At 35.3% G+C, this 23,094-nt stretch overlaps 2 protein-coding genes and 1 pseudogene across 2 annotated transcripts; 2 read left to right on the top strand and 1 right to left on the bottom strand.

Annotated features, from left to right (window-relative positions):
- The first annotated feature begins 5,330 nt into the window (after positions 1 to 5,330).
- Or5w17 (olfactory receptor family 5 subfamily W member 17) lies at positions 5,331 to 6,266 on the top strand. Its single transcript, NM_001000659.1, is given in 1 exon segment — positions 5,331 to 6,266. A coding segment is annotated over 1 exon segment (936 nt).
- A 6,003-nt stretch (positions 6,267 to 12,269) lies between these two features.
- Positions 12,270 to 14,051, top strand: Rad21-ps1 (RAD21 cohesin complex component, pseudogene 1; annotated as a pseudogene).
- Positions 14,052 to 21,242: 7,191 nt separating this feature from the next.
- Or5w16 (olfactory receptor family 5 subfamily W member 16) lies at positions 21,243 to 22,178 on the bottom strand. Its single transcript, NM_001000660.1, is given in 1 exon segment — positions 21,243 to 22,178. A coding segment is annotated over 1 exon segment (936 nt).

The following is a 23,094-nucleotide window of genomic DNA, read 5'->3' as shown; positions in this document are numbered from 1 at the left end:
GGTACGTTGTACCTTCATTTTCATTAAATTCTAAGAAGTCTTTAATTTCTTTCTTTATTTCTTCCTTGACTAGGTTATCATTGAGTAGAGCATTGTTCAACTTCCATGTATATGAGGGTGTTCTTTCCTTATTGTTATTGAAGACAAGCTTTATCCCGTGGTGGTCTGATAGGACACATGGGATTATTCTATCTTTCTGTATCTGTTGAGACCTGTTTTATGACCGATTATATGGTCAATTTTGGAGAAAGTACCATGAGGTACTGTGCAGAAGATATGTTCTTTTGCTTTAGGGTGAAATGTTCTACAGATCTGTTAAATTCGTTTGGTTCAAAACTTTTAATAGTTTCACTGTGTCTCTGTTCAGTTTCTGTTTCCATCATCTGTCCATTGATGGGAGTGGAATGATGTGACTATTATTATATGAGGTGCAATGTGTGCTTTGAGTTTTAGTAAAGTTTCTTTTATGAATGTGAGTGCCCTTGAATTTGGAGCATAGTTATTCAGAAGGGAAAGATTATCTTGGTGGATTTTTCCTTTGATGAGTATGAAGTGTCCTGCCTTATCTTTTTTGATAACTTTTGATTGAAAGTCCATTTTATTTGAAATTAGTATGGCTACTACAGCTTGTTTCTTGAGATCATATGCTTGGATCTTTTTCCTTATCTTTTATTCTGAGGAAGTGTCTGTCTTTGTCACTGAGGTATGTTTCCTGTATGTTGCAAAATACTGGGTCCTGTTTATGTATCCAGTCTGTTAGTCTATGTCTTTTAATTGGGGAATTGAGTGCATTGATGTTGAGAGATATTAGGGAACAATGATTGTTGTTTCCTATTATTTATGTTGTTAGAGGTGGATTTATGTTTGTGTGGTTAGTTGAAAGATTACTTTTTTTAGGTTGTACCTTCCCTCCTTTTGATGGAGTTTTCCATCTGTTATCCTTTGCAGTACTAGATTTGTGGAAAGATATTTTTTAAATTTGGTTTTGTCATGGACTATTTTGGTTTCTCCATCTATGGTATAGGAGAGTTTTGCAGGGTATAGCAGCCTCAGCTGGCATTTATGTTATCTTAGGTTCTATATGACATGTGTCCAGGATCTTCTCGCTTTCGTAGTCTCTGTAGAAGTCTGGTGTACTTCTTATATATCTGCCTTTATATGTTACTTGACTGTTTTCTCTTAATGCTTTCAATATGTTTTCTTTGCTTAGTGCATTTTGTGTTTTAACTATTATGTGACAGGAGGAATTTCTTTTATGGTTCAATCTATTTGTAGTTCTGTAGGCATCTTGTATGCTCATTGGCATCTCTTACTTTAGGTTAGGGTAATTTTCTTCCATAATTTTGTTGAAGATATTTACGGGCCCCATAAGTTGGGAGTCTTTGTTCTCCTCTATACCTCTATACTTATCCTTAGGTTTGGAATTCTCATTGTGTCCTGGATTTCCTGGATGTTTTGGGTTTGGAGCTTTTTGCTCTTTGCATTTTCTTTGACAATGTGTGTCAATGTTTTCTATGTTATCTTCTTCCCCAGAGATTCTCTCTTCTATATCTTACATTCTGTTGGTGATGCTTGCAAGTATAACTCCTGATCTCTTTTCTAGGTTTTCTATATCCAGGGTTATCTTTCTTTTTCATTTTTTTTATGTTTCTATTTCCATTTTTAGATCTTGGATAGTTTTGTTCAATTCCTTCACCTGTTTGCTTGTGTTTTCCTGTAATTCTTTAAGGGATTTTTTTATGTTTCCTCTTTAAGGGCTTGTATCTGGTTACTGGAGTTGTCCTGTATTTCTTTCCTTATTTATTTATTTATTTATTTCCTTCTTAATTTTGTCTAAAATCATCATGAGGTGTGACTTAAAACAGAACCTTCCTTTTCAGGTATGTTGGGGTATCCTGGACTTACTGTGGTGGGAGAAATGAGTTCTGAAGATGCGAAGTAACCTGGGTTTTTGTTGCTTATGTTCTTGTACTTGCCTCTCACCATCTGGTTATCTCTGGTGTTAGCTGGTCTTGCTGTCTTTGAAAGTGGCTTGATCCTTCTGAAAGTCTGTGTTTCTTCACTCCTGGGATAACAGTTCTCTCCCTGTGGGATCTAGTCACAAAGAGCATGTTCCAGTGTCAGCTCTTGAAATAGTCAGAAACTCGTAGGATCCTGTCCCAGACTGATCTTCACCTCTTGTATCCTGAGGGCTCCAGGATAGTCCTTTGGAGCAGAAATGGTAATCTCACCCATGCTCCCAGGTGTATCAGTACTCCTAGAAGCTCAGCTCTCTCCCAGCTGAATCCCAGCACTAAGTGATTATTGTTTTCTAATTGAACATAAAATTACTTAACTGGAACTATTTTTGTGATGCCATACTGAAAACCCAATTTTGTAAACATGGGTCTGGTAAGGTATAATAAAGAAATTCTTTTGAAAGAAATTTCTTGGGATTGTGAGATGACTCAGTGATTAAGAGCATTCACTCCTCTTGAAAGAGCCAAAGTTTGATTTTCAGAACCCACATGTCAATTCAAAACTATCTCTAATGCCAGTTCCATGGGATGCAATGCCTTCTGATTTCCACGGGGTCTTTCACACATGTGGTGCACATAAACTCATGCAAGAACACAGATGCATATAAGAATAGAAATAAATCTATATATAAAGTTCCTGTGTGTGTGTTTGTGTGTGTGTGTGTGTGTGTGTGTGTTTAGTACATTTTGTGCAGAAATTTTCTGACACATATTTGCATTAAAATTTTCTTATTGTTCCTCCCACTTTAAATATATGTTTACTGAACATTATTTCTTTGTGTGTGTGTGTGTGTGTGTGTGTGTGTGTGTGTGTGTGTGTGTGTGTGTGTGTAGAGAGAAACGCTGTCTTTCTTTGTGGCCCTAAGTGCCTTCTGACTATGCCTGCTGGGTGCTAGGATTAAAGATATATACCACCTCACCCAGCTCTCACTGTTATTTTTAACACATTCAGAAACTGTGCATTGCATGGAAATATTATATTTGTGAGAAAGTTGATTCTATCCTATAATGGAAAAGAAGAAACTAATTAACCAGCATATAATTCACATAAGCTTTAAAGTAGTTCTGAAATACAAATCATAATGTCTCAAAGTAGAAAATAAAAATTCTAAACCCATTGTGTGAGAGAGGTGTCTTTGGATTGAGGAAATCATTATTAATGGGCAAACATGCTAACCAGGGAAATAAAGGAACTTTGGACAACTCTGAGATGTTTTGAAAGTAATGAATTCTGTGGTGTTTGGCTATAAGGAGTGATTCAAATGAAAAGATATCTTTTGTATTATCAATTCCTCTCTCCCTCATTTACTCTACAACGTCTTACTCTATTTGTCTAAATTATCATAACCTTGCTAAACAACCCTCTGTATGTTAATTGTTTCTTGAACAAATTATTTATTGTAATAATTATCCTTAAACATGTTTTGTTTCATTTTATTTATTATGTATATAAGTATGTAAAAAATATAATCAACAAACTCTTTCCCTTGCCTTAAATTATACACGTCACTAATGTCACCCTGTGACTTTTGACTATTTAAATACCCAAACACCTGTATACTAATGAACACATGTTTCAAAGTCATGGATGTAGTGTTTGGGTGTCTGTTAAAATGAATCACTAGCTCAAACAATAAATCAAACTTAAAGATCGTGACTCTTTTGCTGTTTGCAGACAATAATAAAATATGTATTAATGAAAAATACATATGGTTACATTGCTATATATTACAGACTAAGAAGACTGTCTCAGAATTCAAATAAAAAAAGGTAAAGAAAAGGGAAAAGGGGGAGAAAGTAATGAAATTTATCAATATAGGTGCCATTTCGAGTTCATTGGATGTTTGGTTTTATTTGCAGAAGTTAATTCATGGTAGCAAACTATAGTGTGTTGTAGTTATAATATAATTATAGATATAACATAATTATATTTATTTAAACTATAAAATAATCATAGTTATAATATAATTATAGTTAATTAAATTCTCTTGAAAGATCAATTGGTGAAAAGAGTAAAGAATTAAAAGTTTAGCTTTACTGAACCTTGTACAGTTTTTCTCAGGAGAAAATATGTATCTAATTATCCATATTCAAATAATGCAGAAGAGTGAAGGCAGATGCTGATTTGTGCAAATCCCAGTTGTCAGTAGTTGAAAAAATAAATAATTTAACAAGATATGTACTCCTGACACCAGTAAAAGGTAGGAAGGATTTTTGCATCTCAGATATGCTAGTGAATCCAGCATCTGAGAAATAAAGAAATAAAGAAGCTATTTTATTTTGAAAAGCAACATTGGTGAGTTTGTAATGATTGAATAATGTGTAGTCATTCAATTAAAGATAACAACTATTCAAATGGTTATTATTTCTTTGTATTTGGCTAATAATAAATATGAAATATTAAAATATATAGCTTTAATCCTAGATACACCACATACCATGATATTTAAATCTAGAATCTCTAACAGCTAATTACCCAATTCAAATTTAGGTAAATAAATGACAGCTAGGTAGATAGGCAGCTAGGGAGTCAGACAGGCACTTTCTATGTATACTTATAACTACAAAAGACAAAGACAAATCGGTCATAAATAATTGAAATAACTGCTGTATTTTCTTTTTTAGGTAAATAAAATCACTAAAAATCCAACAATTTAAATCATACATATTATAAATCCTTGCTTCTATTTCATTCTTATTGGCTGTTTAAGGGATTCATACTGAGAGTCAAGCAAGTTACAAAGAGGGATGTTAGTAGTTTGGCAAACCCTCAAATAAGGTTAGAAAGAAAACAAAAACCAACAAATTATATTTTGATTTTAACTAAAATTATACTCCAAAACTGATATGATAATCCTGTTTAGTAACTGTCTTTCAATATAACTGTTGATGATTCAAGTGATTATATTTGTTGAATATGCAATGATCATGCTTTTTGTAGACAAAGATATGTCAGTTCACAACCCTTCTGTTTTGACTTTCAAAATTTGAAAGTTTCCTTGTACCATTTTAGATACAAAAATCACCATTAATTTTTTTCAAAAAGCACTTTCTAATATGAATGATGGAGACACAGACAACTCAGATCCCCCATGAATTATAAAACAATTCAAATTTCAACTTCCTGAAGTAGAACTTTATTTTTACACCACAATGTTTCTTTTAAACTACTTCTACCTCACTAGTTTTAGAAGTATATATTTAAGCAAATTTCTTTTGTCTAAAAGATTATTTATTAATATATCCAGAAAAAAGACATCTAATCAATTTTCCTTTGACTTTTACAACATGATAGGAAACGAAGAAAGAATCATGGACAAGGGAAACTGTTCTTCATTACATGAATTCCTCCTCTTGGGAATTACCAATAACCCTGACATGAAAGTGCTAATATTTACTGTGTTCCTTGCTATTTATCTTAGTATTCTCATAACTAATATTGGAATGATTATTTTGATCAAGATGGATCCCCAGCTCCAAACACCAATGTACTTCTTTCTCAGCCACCTCTCTTTCTCTGACCTCTGCTATTCCTCTGCAGTTGGGCCCAAGATGTTGATAGACATTTTCAGCAAGTACAAAACCATCCCATTTGTTGGTTGTGCCTTGCAATTCTTTTTTGTCTGTATCTTTATAGATGTTGAATGTGTGTTGCTGGCAGTGATGGCTTTTGATTGGTACAAAGCCATAAACCAACCCCTGTTATATGCAGTAGACATGTCCAACAGGGTATGCTACCAATTCCTGGCTGGTGTTTACCTTGTAGGAATGACAGATGCTTTGATACACACAACATTAACATTCCGCTTATGTTTCTGTGAGTCAAATGAGATTAATCATTTTTTCTGTGATATCCCTCCCATACTGTTACTATCTTGTTCAGATACTCAGGTCAATGAGTTAGTGATATTCGCTATTTTTGGATTTATTGAGTTGAGCACGATTTCAGGAGTCCTTGTCTCCTATTGCTATATTATCTTATCAGTCTTGAAGATCCATTCTGCCAAAGGAAGATTTAAAGCTTTTTCCACCTGTACCTCACACCTGACTGCTGTTGCAATTTTTCAGGGAACCCTGCTTTTTACATATTTCCAGCCAAGTACTTCTTATTCTCTAGATCAAGACAAAATGACCTCCCTGTTTTATACTCTGGTGATTCCTATGCTGAACCCTCTGATTTATAGCCTGAGAAACAAAGATGTAAAAGAGGCCTTGCAAAAACTGGGAAATAAAAGGTGGTGTAAATAGTTGCATTATGTGTATACAATTCAAATAATGATGGTAATTTGTATACAATGATATTGCATAATTGTAGGAAAGCTGTGTTAATAATTTACATGTTTAGCATAAGCATTTCAAATAATTTTAATCATAAGAAAATGCTGTAAGTATTCTAATGTTTTATAATTCATATTTGCTATGGAGTCAGATGTGATACACATGTGCAGAAATTTTTCTGAACATTTCACTTGTGAAATGACTGCATTTATTCTTTCATTTGATTTTAATTTTGTTAAGCTTTCTTGAGTTTAAATGGTTACCTTTTCTGCATATATTTTTGTATTGAATCCAAAAGCTACTTCTATATTGATAACAATAAATCATACATTCAAATAAAATGAGGTTATTAAATATATACTCAGAACCTGCACAATTTTTACAAAAGAATAAAATTTTATTTTATTCCAAAATAGAAAAGAATTTAATCATAATCTAGAACTAAGTCTCTACACTCAATGGGCAGAAGAAAGAATTTCTATATTATAGCACTCATTTGGTATTTCTGGGAAAATTGTGAAAATACATACATGTGTGTCTCTGAATTTACATATATTTCTTGTGCTTATCATTGAGTTCATTTGTCATTCTAATTGTTTAGTACTTTTGTCGTATTCTGATTTGTGTGTGTGTGTGTGTGTGTGTGTGTGTGTGATCTATCTTACATTATTTTATTGTCTTTCCTCAGTTGTCTGTTTGTTTTGTAATGAAAGACAGAAAAGTTGTGGATCCAAATGGAAAGAGAGTTGGGGAAGAACTGGGAAGAAGGTTTTGAAAGTGAAATCAGAATACTTTCTATGAAAACAAAATACTGGCAATTTAAAAAAAAAAGATAGGAAATCAGGACTCTTGGATCTAAAGAAATACTTGCTGGTGAGAAAGAACAGGGTCTTGAAGCAGGGCATGTAATTATATGGATTTTAAGAAACACTACTCCAATCCAGTTAGAAAATGAACAAATTTAACTTGAATAAATTCTGAACAATAATGAAAATATTTAGGCACATGTATGTGCGGGGGTCACCAGTCATCTAAACTGGACTTAGTCCATTATTGTTTGTCTCCTTCTTTACCATTATCACCCTTTCATAATGAAAAAGAATCTTTTCTTTCTCCCATTTTTCTTCTTAAATGCTACTCTGATAATAATAATGCCCTTGATGCACTATTCAAATAATACTTAAAAAAAAAACCCTTAACCTCAAATGAGAGAATTAGTTTCCATTGACGGATTGGACATTGCAGCTCTACAATGTCAATATTATGTATTCTGTTTGGTAAATAAAATAGGGAAAATGCAATAAAGCAAAATTGGAGAAAACATGGTATTTTAAGTCAATACTAGACACTGGTAATGAGACCTTTAGCATATTACACAAATGCACACAAATAAAGAGGCACCCAAATATGCATCTTCCCCATATGCTTCAACAGATAAAGAGTACAAGATACAAGATGCCCTTGTAGTAAAATGACTGGATGTAATTGCTATCTTCCAGAAAATGGGAAAGTATAGACATAACAAAGTATTTTGATGGACAACTCTTTTATTATCCCTTTCTTCTGTAACAGTTTCTGTTGTTTAAACCACTGAATGAGTTATCTGAAAGCATAGTAATGACATCTATGCAAATGACTGAACATACAAAATAAGAAAATTTTAATTATTCATATTTATTATAGACATGAAAGCAACTGGGTTATTCATAGTGGGAAGTGTACCTATGTAAGACTATTTTAGAATTCAGTAACATCAAAATGTGTTTTTTTAATTAGGCTTTTTATTACATTTAATAATCTATAATGATTTTTAATTTAGAGTAAATGATTTAGGGTTTTCAATTAGTATCAATGTTTTATTAATTTCTACTGTATTTAATTGGTAACTTAAGAATACTGCAGTTTCTTTTCTTTTCTATATATTGAGTTTCCAAACTTGAAAGCAACAGTAAACAATTTTGGAACAGATAAATTCATCACCCAGAGTATTATGGAATGAAATTGGTGTCCTTATGAAAAAGGACTGTAGGTTTTTCTATCCTATTAGGCTAGAAAAGATTCCCCTAAAATGAGACTTTTAATAAAATAAAGCTGAAGTTCTCACCAAATATTATGCAAGTTAGTGACATGATCTGACACAACAACCACAGGCCCTCAGTGGCTTTGATAACTCAGACCATTTTCCACCATTGAGGAATTTTTAAGTTCTGGTACTCTATTGATAGTTTTGATTTGAAAAATGGAATCATATTTCTGGATTACTATAAAATGAACCTCTACTTTTTATTTTCATACCTAGAGATTGGTTTTGCTCTCAGAATTCATCAGTGGCATGCACACACATACAAACAAACACATACACAAACACATTCAGTAGAAAGTGCAAAATATACAAGTCAAAGAGCCAAGGATGAGTGTATGTGGAGTACTCAGCCATAATTGTGGCATCTATAACCTGTTCTCTGCATCCCAGTCAACATCTTGAAAAAAGGGCAGAACAGATTGGAGATAGAGGTTAGGGAAAGACTGGTGCAAAATTGTTTTATGGCCATGAGACCACCACTGATTTTTGTGAAGTAAGAATAGGGTGGTTGTCTTTCCAAAGCAAGGCATTCAACAATCCAGAATAGAGCAAAAGGTGCTTATGCACTTGCAGCTCTTTCTGAGGACATTGATTGCTTATCACTGATGAAGGAAAGAACTCAGTTTTCATTAACTGAGACTTTCATTAATTGGCCTTGTTCAATAAAGCATGATCCAAGGGATGATCACATGTCAACAAACGTGCTGAGGGTACCTGGAAGAGAAAGGGGGACAAGAGACACAAAGAAGGACACCAAGACAAGAGTCTGATCAAGGCAACAATTTTATTTTTTCCCAAGGCTGAATTCATACCATATCAGGGGTAACAGAGGAAGAGGGTAAGTGGGAAACATTTACACAGGCCAAGAACACAGCTCTCTTCTGGTCAGGCAATTGGCTGATGTTAACAGGATGTTAGAAAGGTCACAGGTTTGTCATATCTACTAGTCAGCAGGATGTTGGTTTTTCAGAAAGGTTACAGGCCATCACATTGGACATCTTGACATATTTCTCAGCAAGGTCACAACTTTTATCATACCATTATTTATCCTGACCACCAGATTTGTATTAGTCTTCTGCAGCTGGCTGGGGATTTTCCATGAACTCAGTCATACTTAACTCTAACCATAATATTAACATCAATAATGGAGGGTTTCAAGGGCATCGCTCCCAACAATCACACACCTGTGAACAGACAGAGAACACAAATAGGCTTTTGTGTGCTAATGTAACTAGAAAAGGAGGAGGACATAAAGTCTGAAGAAAATGAAAGTTAATAATTAAGCAGAAGAGTGGGTGTGAATTTAATGAAAATGCATACTGTACACATAAATTCTAAAAGTTACAAATAAAATTGGAAAAGAGAAATGGCATCATTCAATAACATTTTAGAGGGGAGGAATTTCATGAATATTTTAACAGAACTGGTAAATGTGAAGGAAGAAATGATTGTTAGTGAATTATCAGCATAGCATTTAATAAGCACTGAAGATGGGGAAGAAAGAGAAAGATAATGGAGTAAGTGATGGTATAAATGTTTGATAATTGCAGCACATGGGGTCTTTACAACCTCTGGCAAAATGTCCTTTAGGATGCAGATTGATTGGATTTATTCAACTGTCATAGAAAATTTGTTCTTAAAGGTGGTATAATGTTAGTTACAAAACTGACAAATTGGTCTGTGAGTTTTGCATTTACTTTGTGGAAGGATTTCCACTATTCTGTAAAAGCTCTAAGATGCTACAACCAGAACTTAAAGAGAACTACTAGGAAGAATCTGGAAAATCAGAATTGTGACAGAGATATGCACACTAAAAATGTACTCACATGGCTGGTACCAAGGGTTGGGATAAAAATCCAATATTTAGGCAATGAGTCTCCTGTTAGGAGAACTTGTCTTCACATCCACCAATTGACATTTCAAGGAATGAACCATAGTTATTGCCAAAAGTTGTTGAGAAGAATGAGGCATGTTGGGCTCCCTGAAGAAAAGACATGAGAAGCTTATTTTTGTATTTGTGTTAGGAAGTGTCCACATATCTATGTACAGTTGATTTTTGATAAAGTAGCCAAAACCTTACAATGGAAAAAAGAATGCATCTTCAACAAATTGTACAGTTCTAACTTGATGTCTACATGCAGAAGAATGAAAATAGATCCATACTTATAATCCTACACAAAACTCAAGTACAAGTGGATCAAGGACCTCTACATAAACCTACACTAAATGTCATAGAAGAGAAAGTAGGAAATACCTTTGAAAGCATTGGTTCAGGACGCAATTTCCTGATTAGAACACCAATGATTCAGGCCATCAATAAGTGATAAATGGGTCATCATGAAACTGCAAAGCTTCTTCAAACACAAAAAAGCTTCTGTCAATAGGACAAAACAGCAACCTACCAATTGGGAAAAGGTCTTCACCGACCCTACTTCTGACAGAGGGCTAATATCAAAATTTATAAAGAACTCAAGAAGATAAACACCAACAACCCAAATATCCCAATTAAAAACATTTTCTTTCTTTAATTTTATTTTTCTTGGGTATTTTATGTATTAACATTTCAAATGTTATCCCCTTCATTCCCTCTCCCATACCCCCTCTCCCCTCCCCCTGCTTCTCTGACCATGCTCCTATTCCCACCCTCCCACTAAAAACATATTCTTAATCATTGTGCTAGGGAATTTTTTAGGCCAAGGAATAAGAACAATGACAGTCTAACTAGTATTGGCTGCAGTGAGTCTTACTAAGGGCGGACTGGCAATTTATTTGATGATTAGTTCCTTGTACCTATTTTTGCCCTCAACTTCCTGATATGATTTAGTAAAAGTTGCTGGTGAGTAGTTATGCATTCTGACAATTTAAATTATAAATGATAAAGTAAAATATAAACATTTTATATAAGTTTATATTTGTGATCCTTTAATATTTTTATGAGATTACTTTTTAAGATAATGAAGTAATTGATTCTATCTTTGCAACCACAAATTGCTATCTGCCAGGAAGAAAAACTGGCTGAGAAAATTATCTTGTTTGCTCAAACTTTGTTAATCTATATCAGGTTGCTTAGTTATGTATGTATATGAATTCTTGGGAATAATTTGTTCATTTTAAATACCTGTACTACATAGTGTGTGTTCATGTAAAGGTATTGGGGAAACATACTGTTTTTTTTATAGTCAATCACTAAAAAAATGGAATTTAGTCACATTGTAATTTCTATACTGCATGAATGATTTTGCTGGGATGTGTAAGTTGTGTGGGAATAAAATTTGCTTGTTGGAGCTTAAAGAAGTTTGATTCATCCACTATGTCCATGTGTGAGTGCATGTGTGTGTGTGTGTGTGTGTGTGTGTGTGTGTGTGTGTGTGTGTGTGTGTGATTCTTTCCCCCTTTCTCCTTTTTGCAATTGCCTTTTGTGGCCCCAAAGGAGATTTTTCAAAATAATTCTTTGTTGTTTTCGTAGGGAACATTCTCACATGCCCCAGTCAATAATCTCCAATTCTGTATTCCATGTCAGTTTTTCCTGGAGGTCAAAGCTGAACTTAACAGATTCTCATCCAAGAAACTTTTTATTATGGACAATGAGTATAAAGGAGGGGGGAAGGGATAGGGGGAATGTAGTTGGGAAACCAGGAGAGGGGATATTTGAAATGTAAATAAATAAATAAAATATTCAATTAAAAAAAGACTTTGCTCATGTTCTTGTTTGAGTGAATCAGAAAGGAGGCTGCAACCATGGTGGTGGTGGTGGTGGTGGTGGTGGTGGTGGTGGTGGTATTCCCTCTCCCTGCCTTCTTTCCTAACCCTTTCCCCTCCCCAGGCCACTCACCTATCCCAGCTCTCTGCAGAGATACAGGTTTCTTCTTATTTCATGGTAAATAAGAAAAATGTTCTACACATATTTTGTCCTCAGTAAACGACGGCCTCTGCACAATATAGGTGATGGCCCATTGGGACAAGAAGCTAACCAAAGCCCATGTGTTTGAGTGTAACTTAGAGAGCAGTGTGGATAGCATCATCTCACCAAAGGTGAAGATGGCTCTGCAGATGTCAGGAAACTTCCTGCTGGGTGTAGTCTTCATCTATCACAGGAAGGCCAAATACTTCCTCGAAAGCTGTAATGAAGCATTTATTAAAATAAAAATGGCTTTTTGGCCAGGTGTTACCGACCTACCTGAGGAAAATCAGGAAGTGGCTTATAATGACATTACTTTATTTGAGAAAATTCACTATTTTGACCAGCCACTGCCAGATTTGGATGGCATTCACATCACCCAGCAATTCCCCATGAACAGAGCATAGTAGAAGAGATAGCCATCAGAAAAATAGATGGATATATGACTATCATACAGGAAAATGATGTTGGGGATTTCTGAATGGACCACTGTAAAATAGTGTGAGAAGGCAATGCTTTTGAGGATGATGACATGTTAGTGAGCACCAGAGCTTCCAACCTCCTCCTGGAGCCTGAGCAGAGGTGCCAGCAACCTGAATGAAAAAAATCAATCATTTAGAGTACAAAGACTAGTACAATGATGAAAATTCTAGAGAAGGATATGGGTGGTATATTCGATGTCAAACGTTAATAATGATGGTGGTATCTTTGACAATCCCTCTGCCTTATCTCAGTTCATGTTACCAGAGCAGCCTACACATGATGAAGAGGACAGTGGCTCATAGGGTGGGCCTGATAGTCCTGACTTTGTAGATCCTTTTGAACCGATGCCAACTATGTCTGATCAAACTACACTTGTCCCAAATGAGGAGGAAGCTTTTGCCTTGGAGTCCATTGATATAACTCTTGAAGAAGCAAAAGGCAAGAGGAAGAGGAAGCTGATTGTTGACAGTGTCTAAGAATTGGAGAGTAAGACAATTAGAGCCAAACTTAGTGATTATTCTGATATTGTTACAACTCTGAACCTGGCCCCGCCTACCAAGAAACTAGTGATGTGGAGACCGATAGGAGGGGTAAAGAAGCTTTTCTCCTCACTAGTGCAGTCATTTTGGAATAACCAACTTCTGAAGCTCTTTACATGCTGCTGAACTCCACTTGTACCAGAAGACCTTAGGAAAAGAAGGAAAGGGAACATAGCAGCAGTGTGGTGTCATTGATGAGCTCATAATAGAAGAGCAAAACCACCTTTAGGACTCAGTGATGGAGCCCATCAGAGCAAAGAGAGATGAGTCAGCCATGTCCCCACAACCCTGTCAAAGAGTTAAAAGTCCGACAAATAGACCCAGAGCCTGTAGAACCTCCCCAGCAGGTAGAGCTAATGGGAAGACCACCAGTAGAACTTCCCCCAGAAGAGCCTCCAAATATCTGTCAGCTGATACTGGAATTAGAGCTTCAACCAGAAAAGGAGGAGAAGAAAGAGAAGGTCACAGAAGAGGAAGAGGTTGACAGTCCATCAGGGGGTGATCAGGATCATGAAGAAATGAGATGAAACAAAAGGACTCAGCATATGCTTCATGGTCTTCAGTGAGCTCTTGCTAAAACTAGAGCAGAGACTGTCAGTTTATTTAAGGTATGTTGAAACACAAACCAAAAGCAGGCAGCAGCAAATTTCTACAGCTCTTTGGTTCTTAAAAAGCAGTAAGACATCAAGCTACTATAGGAAGAGCCATACAGTGACATTGCAATACCTGGACCAAGGTTCCATATTATCTGAGGAGCTAGATGCATTATAGCTACTGTTAACTCACTAGTACATAAAAATTGTCCCAATGTGTAGGGCACCAAAACTCTTTAAGGAAGTTTTTAGATTTTTGTTTGTACAAAATCTTTGTCATTTCTTTCCTCATCCCCTCACCCACCACAGTGTTTCTAATTTTGTCAACCATATTTTAAGGAAAATTGTTTACTTGGCTTGGGTTTGTATTCCTGGAGAAGACAGTACCCCAAAAACCCAGAAAACTTTTAATAGATCAGAGCAGATATGTGCAATATTGGTACAGGTAAGAATATGGAGTAACAATCAAAAGTCCTCATTTTTATGTTAGTTTTCCATTGCTATGTATAAAAAGAAAACCTGCCTAGGGAAATGCCTGCCACTTTAAGAACTATGGTTTGAGTCTCTTGACAGGAAGAGAAAAATGTATTCCCATCAGTGAAACCAACAGTCTGGTTAACCACTGTACCTAGAGATAGTGTGAGAACTAGCATCATGCTTGTCATCTTGATCATGTTTTAAAGTAAGTCCATAATGAGCAAGAATTTGTGAGTTTCTGCTGATTGATCCTCTTTGACTATTGTGTTCTGAAATCATTTCGTTCAGGAACTCTGACTCTAGTGCAGCTCAGAATGATCAGACTTCTACAGTGCTGTGACTCCTCAGGGGCTGCAGATCACTTTCTCAAAGATGTTCAGATGTTTGTTTGAGTAATGAGATCATGAAAATAGAAATTCTCTTGCCTGCCAAATGGCAAACCAATGAGTAACTACACCAGATTGACTTACTTTAGGCAAAGAATGCTGTTAAAAACTAAAGGTATCTCTGATATTTATTATACATGTTAATACTTATCTTTTTCCAAAGCTACACATTTCTATATTGAAAACTAATTTTAATAACTTTAAAACTGCAATCGTGTATCATATTCCTATATCTTAAATGGAAAAAAATCATTCTAATAAAGGCTTCATTATTAACAAACCAGATAGGACCAGAATTATGTTACTTTATGAATATCAAAACATGTGTGGATTTTGTTGGAAAAAATATGTTGAAAGTTATAGGTTAAGTGTTGGTACATCTATGGGGTAGGGGGAGAATGAGTTTTAAAACTTAGACTTCCATGTATACTCAGTAATTTAAAATTATGTCAAATATTTTAAACGTGTCAACTCATAATGACTATTTTAATGATTAACTTTCTTGAGAATGATATTGTAGAAAATTGCTTTTCAGTTTTCTTTTCAATACAACATACCTATAAACCATGGATATCCCTTTTGTAAAAAGATACTATAAATAATTGAATATTTGATTATAACATGGTCATTAGTTTCTTGTTACACATTTTGTTGGTCCAGATTCTGTCACTTTTTGGGTTTAATTTTGTTCTTGAAAATACAATGGAATAGAATTGAAGATTCAGAAATGAACCTACACATCTATGGTCACTTGATCTTTGACAAAGGAGATAAAACCATCCAGTGGAAAAAAGATAGCAATTTCAACAAATGGTGCTAGCTCAACTGGCGGGAGGTGTGTAGGAGAATATTAATTGATCCATTATTATCACCCTGTACAAAGCTCTTGTCCAAGTAGATCAACGATCACCACATAAAACCAGATACACTCAAACTAATAGAAGAAAAAGTGGGGAAGAGTCTCAAACACATAGGCACTGGGGAAAATTTCAAGAATAAAACACCAGTGGCTTATGCTCTGAAATCAAGTATTGACAAATGGGACTTCAATAAATTGCAAAGCTTCTCTCGGGCAAAGGACACTGTCATTAAGACAAAATGGCAACCAAAAGATCGGGGAAAGAGCTTTACCATGCCTACATCCAATAGAGTACTAATATTAGACTCCAGATAATCTAATAACTCTATTGAAAAATGGGGTACAAAACTAAACAACACAATTCTCAACCACACAATATCAATCTGCTGAGAAACACAACATCCTTAGTCATTAGGGAAATGCAAATCAAAATAACCCTGAGATTCCACCTCACACCATTCAGTATTGTTAAAAATCAAAACTCAGATGCCAACAGATGCTAACAAGGATGTGGAGAAAGAGGAATGTTTCTTCATTGTTGATGAGATTACAAGCCAGTATAACCACTCTGGAAATCAGTCTGGAGGTTCCACAGAAAATTGGACATAGTACTACCTGAGGACTCAGCTATACCACTCCTAGGCATGTACCCAAAAGGTGATCCAACATAAAACAAGGACACATGTTCCACTATGTTCATAGCAGCCTTGTTTATAATAGCCAGAAGCTGGGAAAAACCCAGATGTCCTTCAACAGAGGACTGGATATAGAAATCGAGTACTACTCAGCTATTAAAAACAACTACTTCATGAAATTCATAGGCAAATTGAACTATAAAATATCATCCTGAGTGGGGTAACCTAATCACAAATGGACACCTATGGTATGCACTCACTGAAAAGTAGACCTTAGTCCAAAAGCTTGGATTATACATTGGTACAATCCACAGACCTCATGAAGCTCAAGGAGAAGGACTAACAAAGTGCAGATGCTTCAGTTCTTCTTAGAAGAGGTTACAAAAACATTAATAGGAGAAAATATGGAGACAAAGTTTGGAGCAGAGACTAAAGGAAAGGCCATCCAGAAACTGCCCCACCTGGGGATCCAGCCCAGATACACTGAGCCCCCAAACCTAGACAATATTGCTGATGCTAAGAAATGTATGCTGACAGGAGCCTGATATAGCTGTCTCTTGAGAGGCTGTGCCAAAGCATGACCAATACAGAGGCAAGGCTCACAGCTTATCATTGAACTAAGGATGGTGTCCCCATTGGAGGAGTTAGAGAAAGGATTGAAGGAGCTGAAATAGTTTGTAACACCATAATACTAACCACCCAGAATTCCCAGGGACTAAACCATCATCCAAAGAGTACACATGAACAGATCTATGGGTCCAGCTGAATATGTAGTAGAGGATGGCCTTGTTGGTCATGAATGGGAGGAGAAGCCCTTGTTCCTGCCAAGGTTGGACCCCCAGTGTAGGGAATGTCAGGGTGGATATGTGGCAAGGGGTGAATGGATGGGTGGGGGAATACCCTTATAGAAGAAGGTGGATGGGGGGATGGAATGGTTTCTACATTATGGACTGGAAACCGCTAAAGGGAATAATATTTGAAATATAAATTTAAAAAATGCAATAGAATAAAAGGAAAAAAGTCATAGTTAATGTAAAAATCACAAGACATAAAAACACTTTATGTTAATTAAACATACTTTGGGTATCTAAGTGATATATCTTAAAATTCCTTTATTAGGTTATATTGCTATGGATTTCTTCTTCAAAGATATTTTTGACCCAATTGGTAAGATATAATTGCCCACCTAAACATACAAAGCCCCGTATCATCCATCCCTTAAGAACATTAATAACAACCTGTAAATACAGAGTGGAATCTTAACGTCACCTGCCATGGCTTCTCGCCCTCTCCCTCCAGTCTCCTCCTCTTCCTTCCAAGTATTCTTCCATCCATCCTTCCTTCTCATACATTGACAAGTCTCCTTCTATCTTGTACCTGCCTCACCTGTGACATCATCCCACATAGCATCCTTTTTGTCTAACCAAAAAAAAAAAAAAACCTTTTCTCTCAAATATAAGCTGAGAACAAAACTATTATTTTTGTAATTAAAAGCATAAAATATATATACCCAGTCCAATACTTTATCAATTAAACAGAACATTTAGTTATCCATTCCAGCTTAAGAAAGGCTTAATATCTATGTTATAGCTTGGCTAGCTTGTATACTATCTTATCCAATAGAGTTAAACAGCCTGATAGGCTATGAGACTATAATCAATCTTCAACCCTGTCAGAAATCTGAGAATGACCAAATATCTATACACATAGGAAGCCTAACACGACTTCCAGAACTGAGAGGCTATAGAAACAAATCTCCACTAGCACAGTCCCCTGTTAGCAACATGTGAGTGTAAGTCTTCAGCCTTCTGGCCCAAAATCAGCTGACACACTGTTGAAATGCAGATTTTGAAGGGCTGATCACCCTGTGTTAGCAGTCGACTATTCTGCACAATTTGTAATTTTCTGGATAGTATTACTCTGCAGATGAAACAGGCAGTTGTGCCCAGTGGCTGCCTAGCCACAAAGTATTGCTTCACCTGGAGACAGAGATATTCATTCTTCATTAAATCCAACAACGGGGAACTGTTAGGAGCAGATACGTCTCAACAAAAGATAACTATAAATTTCAAATTTTGTGGATTTCTGACGGTTTTGAAAACCATCTATCTATACAAGACAATCTGGACTGTTGTCTTTATATGCTAATATTATCTTGAAAGTGCTCTCACGAAGTCACAGCCATGAATTTGCTATTTGGTCCTTAACTCACATGTATAATCAACTCAGGAGTTTGTAATGACATCAACAAAAGGACTGGCTCTAAACCTTGTACTTTTAAACTTTTTTTACAAATAAATTTTATACCAAAGCAAAGATACGATTTTAGCTTAGTTACCAAATGAGATTATGACTGTACAACTCAATCTAGCTAATTCCTCCTTATTAAATTACAACAAATTTTAAATTTCTCATAAAAACAACTTTAGAGTAACTGCTTTCAGCCCCCCAAAAGTCCAGGCAAGGAATTGGGGCAACAATTCCATCATAACTTCTTCAAGCTCTACGTGGGTGTTGATATATCTTCAAGGGTAGGGGGTAGGAAGAATGAATCAAATGCTATAGTGGGACGTGTCCTGGCTGGACCCAGCTGAAAGTCCTTGAGACCAGGAATCCAAGTAGGCACATTCTGTAAAATAAAACTCTCAAGACAAAAGTTTAGAATTGAGATATCTTTTTGTTTGATTCTCCTGAATCAATTTTTTTCCGGCTGTCTATTTCTATTAAATCTGATCAGTATGACTCTGTGAGGTTTCCAGAGCCTAATCAAACTTTTTAGAATCAAAAAGACAAAATCTTTCTCCCAAAATATTGTGTTCCTTAGTCTGTAACCAGAAAAACTTGTATCTTGCACTCTCTCCCAGAGTAACAATATAACCATAAAATTCAAAGTCATACCCATTATGAAGATTAAACAATTTTTAAAAAGGAAGTAAGCTGAACAATGAACCTGATAGGCTTTTGTACTCTATGATATCAGGAAATTAACCCAAAATTCCCGTGGAGCCCACATTAAGAGAATCCGAGCTTCCTGTTGTGGTAAATACCAAAAGTAACCACAAACTCTCGCTAGCCAGTATCAATGAGCCATATGGCCTTTAGTGGAGTAATTCATAAAACAAACTAAACACCTTCTATCAATTCTAATACTAATAAGCAATGTATCAAACCAGGACTTTAACCCAAAGTATATCAACCTGTCAAGCTCGCAACCCAGAGCCATGGATTTTTCTTTAACATTAATAACTTGTAAATACCTTCTATCAATCCCAATATCAATAAACAACTTAAAATCAGGACTTTCGCCCAAAATATATCCGTTAAGCTCTCTACCTGGAGACACAGATTTTTATTTAACCTTAATAACTTCTATAATATATGTCTGCATTCACTCTGCCTGGTGCTACAGACACTTACCACAACTCTGTACTTGGAGTTAGTGAGTAAGGTTTACCTATCAAAGTTCCGAACCATGGATGAAAATCCCCACATGATTCGGGAAATCTCTGTACTCTCCTTGAAACAAATCTAAACACCTTCTATCAATTCTAAAACCAATAACCAACTGAAAACTCAGGACTTTAGCCCAAAATATATCCATCTGATAAGTTCTCTACCCAGAGCCACAGATTTTTATTTAACCTTAATAACTTCTATATTATGTCTGCATTCACTCTGCCTGGTGTTACATTTATCACAACTCTCTATTTGGAGTCAGTGACCAATTTTTCCCTAAGTTCCGAACCATGGATGAAAATCCCCACGTGATTCAGGTAATCTCTTTACTCTCTTCTTTCTAAAAACAAACTTAATCACATTTTAATGCCTGTCATTAAGAAGTAGCTTGTCTAACAAGGATTTCATCCCACATTTTCTGTGGAGCCCACGTTAGAAGGAATATGAGTATCCTGAAAGACTTTCTAAACAACTTTCTTTAAAAAGCAGCTTTTAATCTCTAACTCTCTGATCTGCCATTACTTATCACACAGCAGGGGACCTACGGCCTGCCAGCCCAGGCTGCTTCCATGTTTCTTTGAATTCCCACCCTTGAGATATCACATGACTTAACATGGCCCTGGTCTCCTCTTAGAAAATAAAACTTTCTCTCAATTCTTAGGATTACTAGTGGTTTCTAGCCCACAGGTTGGTTCACCATCTGTTGTTGTAAAAATATAAAAAAAAAAAAGTAGGGTTGTCTTTTATCCCCACTCAGGTCTGGCACCTCAGTGCCCCAAGATATCTGCTGGATATCTTGCCAGAAGCACACATCCCAGACCAGCCGCCCCACACTCCATTACACTTAAATCTACATATGAAAGACCACACAACACAATAACCTTTGACCCAATTGGTAAGATATAATTGCCCACCTAAACATACAAAGTCCAGTACCATCCATCCCTTAAGAACACTAATAACAACCTGTAAATACACAGAGCAGAATCTTAATGTCACCTGCCGTGGTTTCTCGCCCTCCCAAAAATATTTTTAATTAAAGTTTTTAATAGGCTGTTTTAAAAGAAGAAAATTCCATGCTCTGTTATGTATAACTTTTCTAATAAAAGTTGTGTTTCAAGCTAAAAAACTGATTTAACTCTAGATTACTCTCCAAATACATTTTGCTGCAGAAAAAAGTATAATTTTATTTTTCCTAAAATTAGTAATGTTTACAATATGTAGTTAATATCTATGTCTTTCACCTTAATAAAGATTTATTTTTCATAATCTAGAGATTCCTCAGCGATTCAATAAAAAGAAATATATAAAAAGTACATAATAAAATTAAAATTGAATAAAAACTATTTTTGTAACTGAAATAGTAAATAAACATGATTGATCAGTATATCGATAACATTACCTTATCTCTAAAATTGAGGAGAAATATATTTTTTAAGCAGTTAAATTAGGTGACACAGATTCCGTATGATTCATGCAGTATAATTTTGCAACAATCGCCTCTACTATATCTTGCACATATACAAATATAATGTAATTATTTAAACAACCTTTTATTTCTCACTTTGTACAGGGCTTCTTTCACATCCTTGTTTCTCAGGCTGTAAATAATAGGATTGAGCATGGGAATCACCAGGGTATAAAACAATGAGGCTATTTTGTCTTGATCTAAGGAATATGAAGAACTTGGCCGGAAATACATAAAGAACAGAGTTCCCTGAAAAATTGCAACTGCAGTCAGATGGGAGGCACAAGTGGAGAATGCTTTGAATCTGCCTTCGTCAGAGCTGATCTTCAAGACTGATGTGATAATGTAACAGTAAGAGACAAGAAGTCCTGAAATAGTACATAACTCAACAAACCCAGAAAACACAAACATTGCTAATTCATTGACATATATATCTGAGCAAGATAATAATAAGATAGGTGGAAGATCACAGAAGAAATGATTAATCTTATTTGACCTACAGAAACATAACTCAAAGGTCATTATAGTATGCATCAGAGTATCTATCATTGCTAATATATACACTCCAGCCAGAAGTTGGTAACAAAATCTACTGGACATGTCTACAGCATATATCAGGGGATTGCTGATGGCCTTGTACCGATCAAAAGCCATCACTGCCAGCAGCACACACTCAGCATCTATAAAGATACAGGTGACAAAAAATTGCAAAGCACAACCCCCAAAAGATATAGATTTGCATTTGGTCAGTAGGTCTACTAGCATCTTTGGCCCAACAGCAGTGGAATAACAGATGTCTGAGAAAGACAGGTGGCAGAGGAAGAAGTACATCGGTGTGCGAAGCTGGGAATCCAGTTTAATCAAAACGATCATTCCAATATTTGCCACAAGAATAATGAGATAGATGAGAAGAAAAGCAACGAATAGAACCACTTTCATGCTGGGGTCATTGGTGATTCCCACTAGAATAAATTCAGTGATTGAGGAGCAGTTTCTGACATCCATTCTTCTTTGTTCTTTGCCTGAATAGATGCAGAAAGTATTAAAGGAATAGACTGGGTTTTACTTTATCTAGGCAAGAAGATTGTAGTCAATATTCAGGCTCTAATATTATTCTATAGAAGGTTTTCTGTGTATTCATAAAACAGTCTAGAAGCAAATCACTCTTAAAGTGTCACACTCTCTGAAAATTCCCTTGAATATTTAAAGTAGCAGTTGATAATTATGTAATATAAATACTAATTCCTGACATGTGATTTTTACATTCATCCTGAGGCTGTGGGATTGAGAAGCCTAAAAGTTGTTATCAGAGCACAATTCATATGAGGGAAATAACAAAATATGAATTGGGAACCCCAAAGATATGAAAACCTAAACATTTCATGAAATTAAACCAAAGGATCTCATTCTTCATATTTAGAAAGAATAATAGTTTAACCTCTCATCATATCAAATATAAAGACATTTATGGAAATAGCTATGTTATAGTTTTGCTATATTTTCTTAATGATACCTATTTCATTAAAGCATCTGTCTCCTAACATCATTCATTGATTTAAACATACCAGACTCAAAGCACAATTAAAAAAAGTGATCAATCTAGTGTTACAAAATGCTTCTGGGTTTGTAAATACCCGGAAAGTGCCTGAAAACATTAGAAGCTTCTGATGTGCATATTTTCAGTCTCTTGTATTTGTCTTTTTTAAAAAATAGGTGTATGTCAGAGAATGCTTGTTCATGGTCATCGATAAATGATTCTACTTTTCTATACTGAATCCTATTAGCATATAGTTTATATGTAGTTTGATTAACATGAATGTTTATAATGTTTTAATTTCACTGATATTTGAGAAAACATGGAAAAATTAAATTACATATGCTTATAATGTGACTTACACAGTCATTCTAAAAATAAATTTGT

This window comes from Rattus norvegicus, chromosome 3 (assembly GCF_021556685.1).
Source record: "Rattus norvegicus strain SHRSP/BbbUtx chromosome 3, alternate assembly SHRSP_T2T, whole genome shotgun sequence".
NCBI classification, from domain to species: Eukaryota; Metazoa; Chordata; class Mammalia; order Rodentia; family Muridae; genus Rattus; species Rattus norvegicus.
This window is presented reverse-complemented; position numbering and strand designations above follow the sequence as displayed.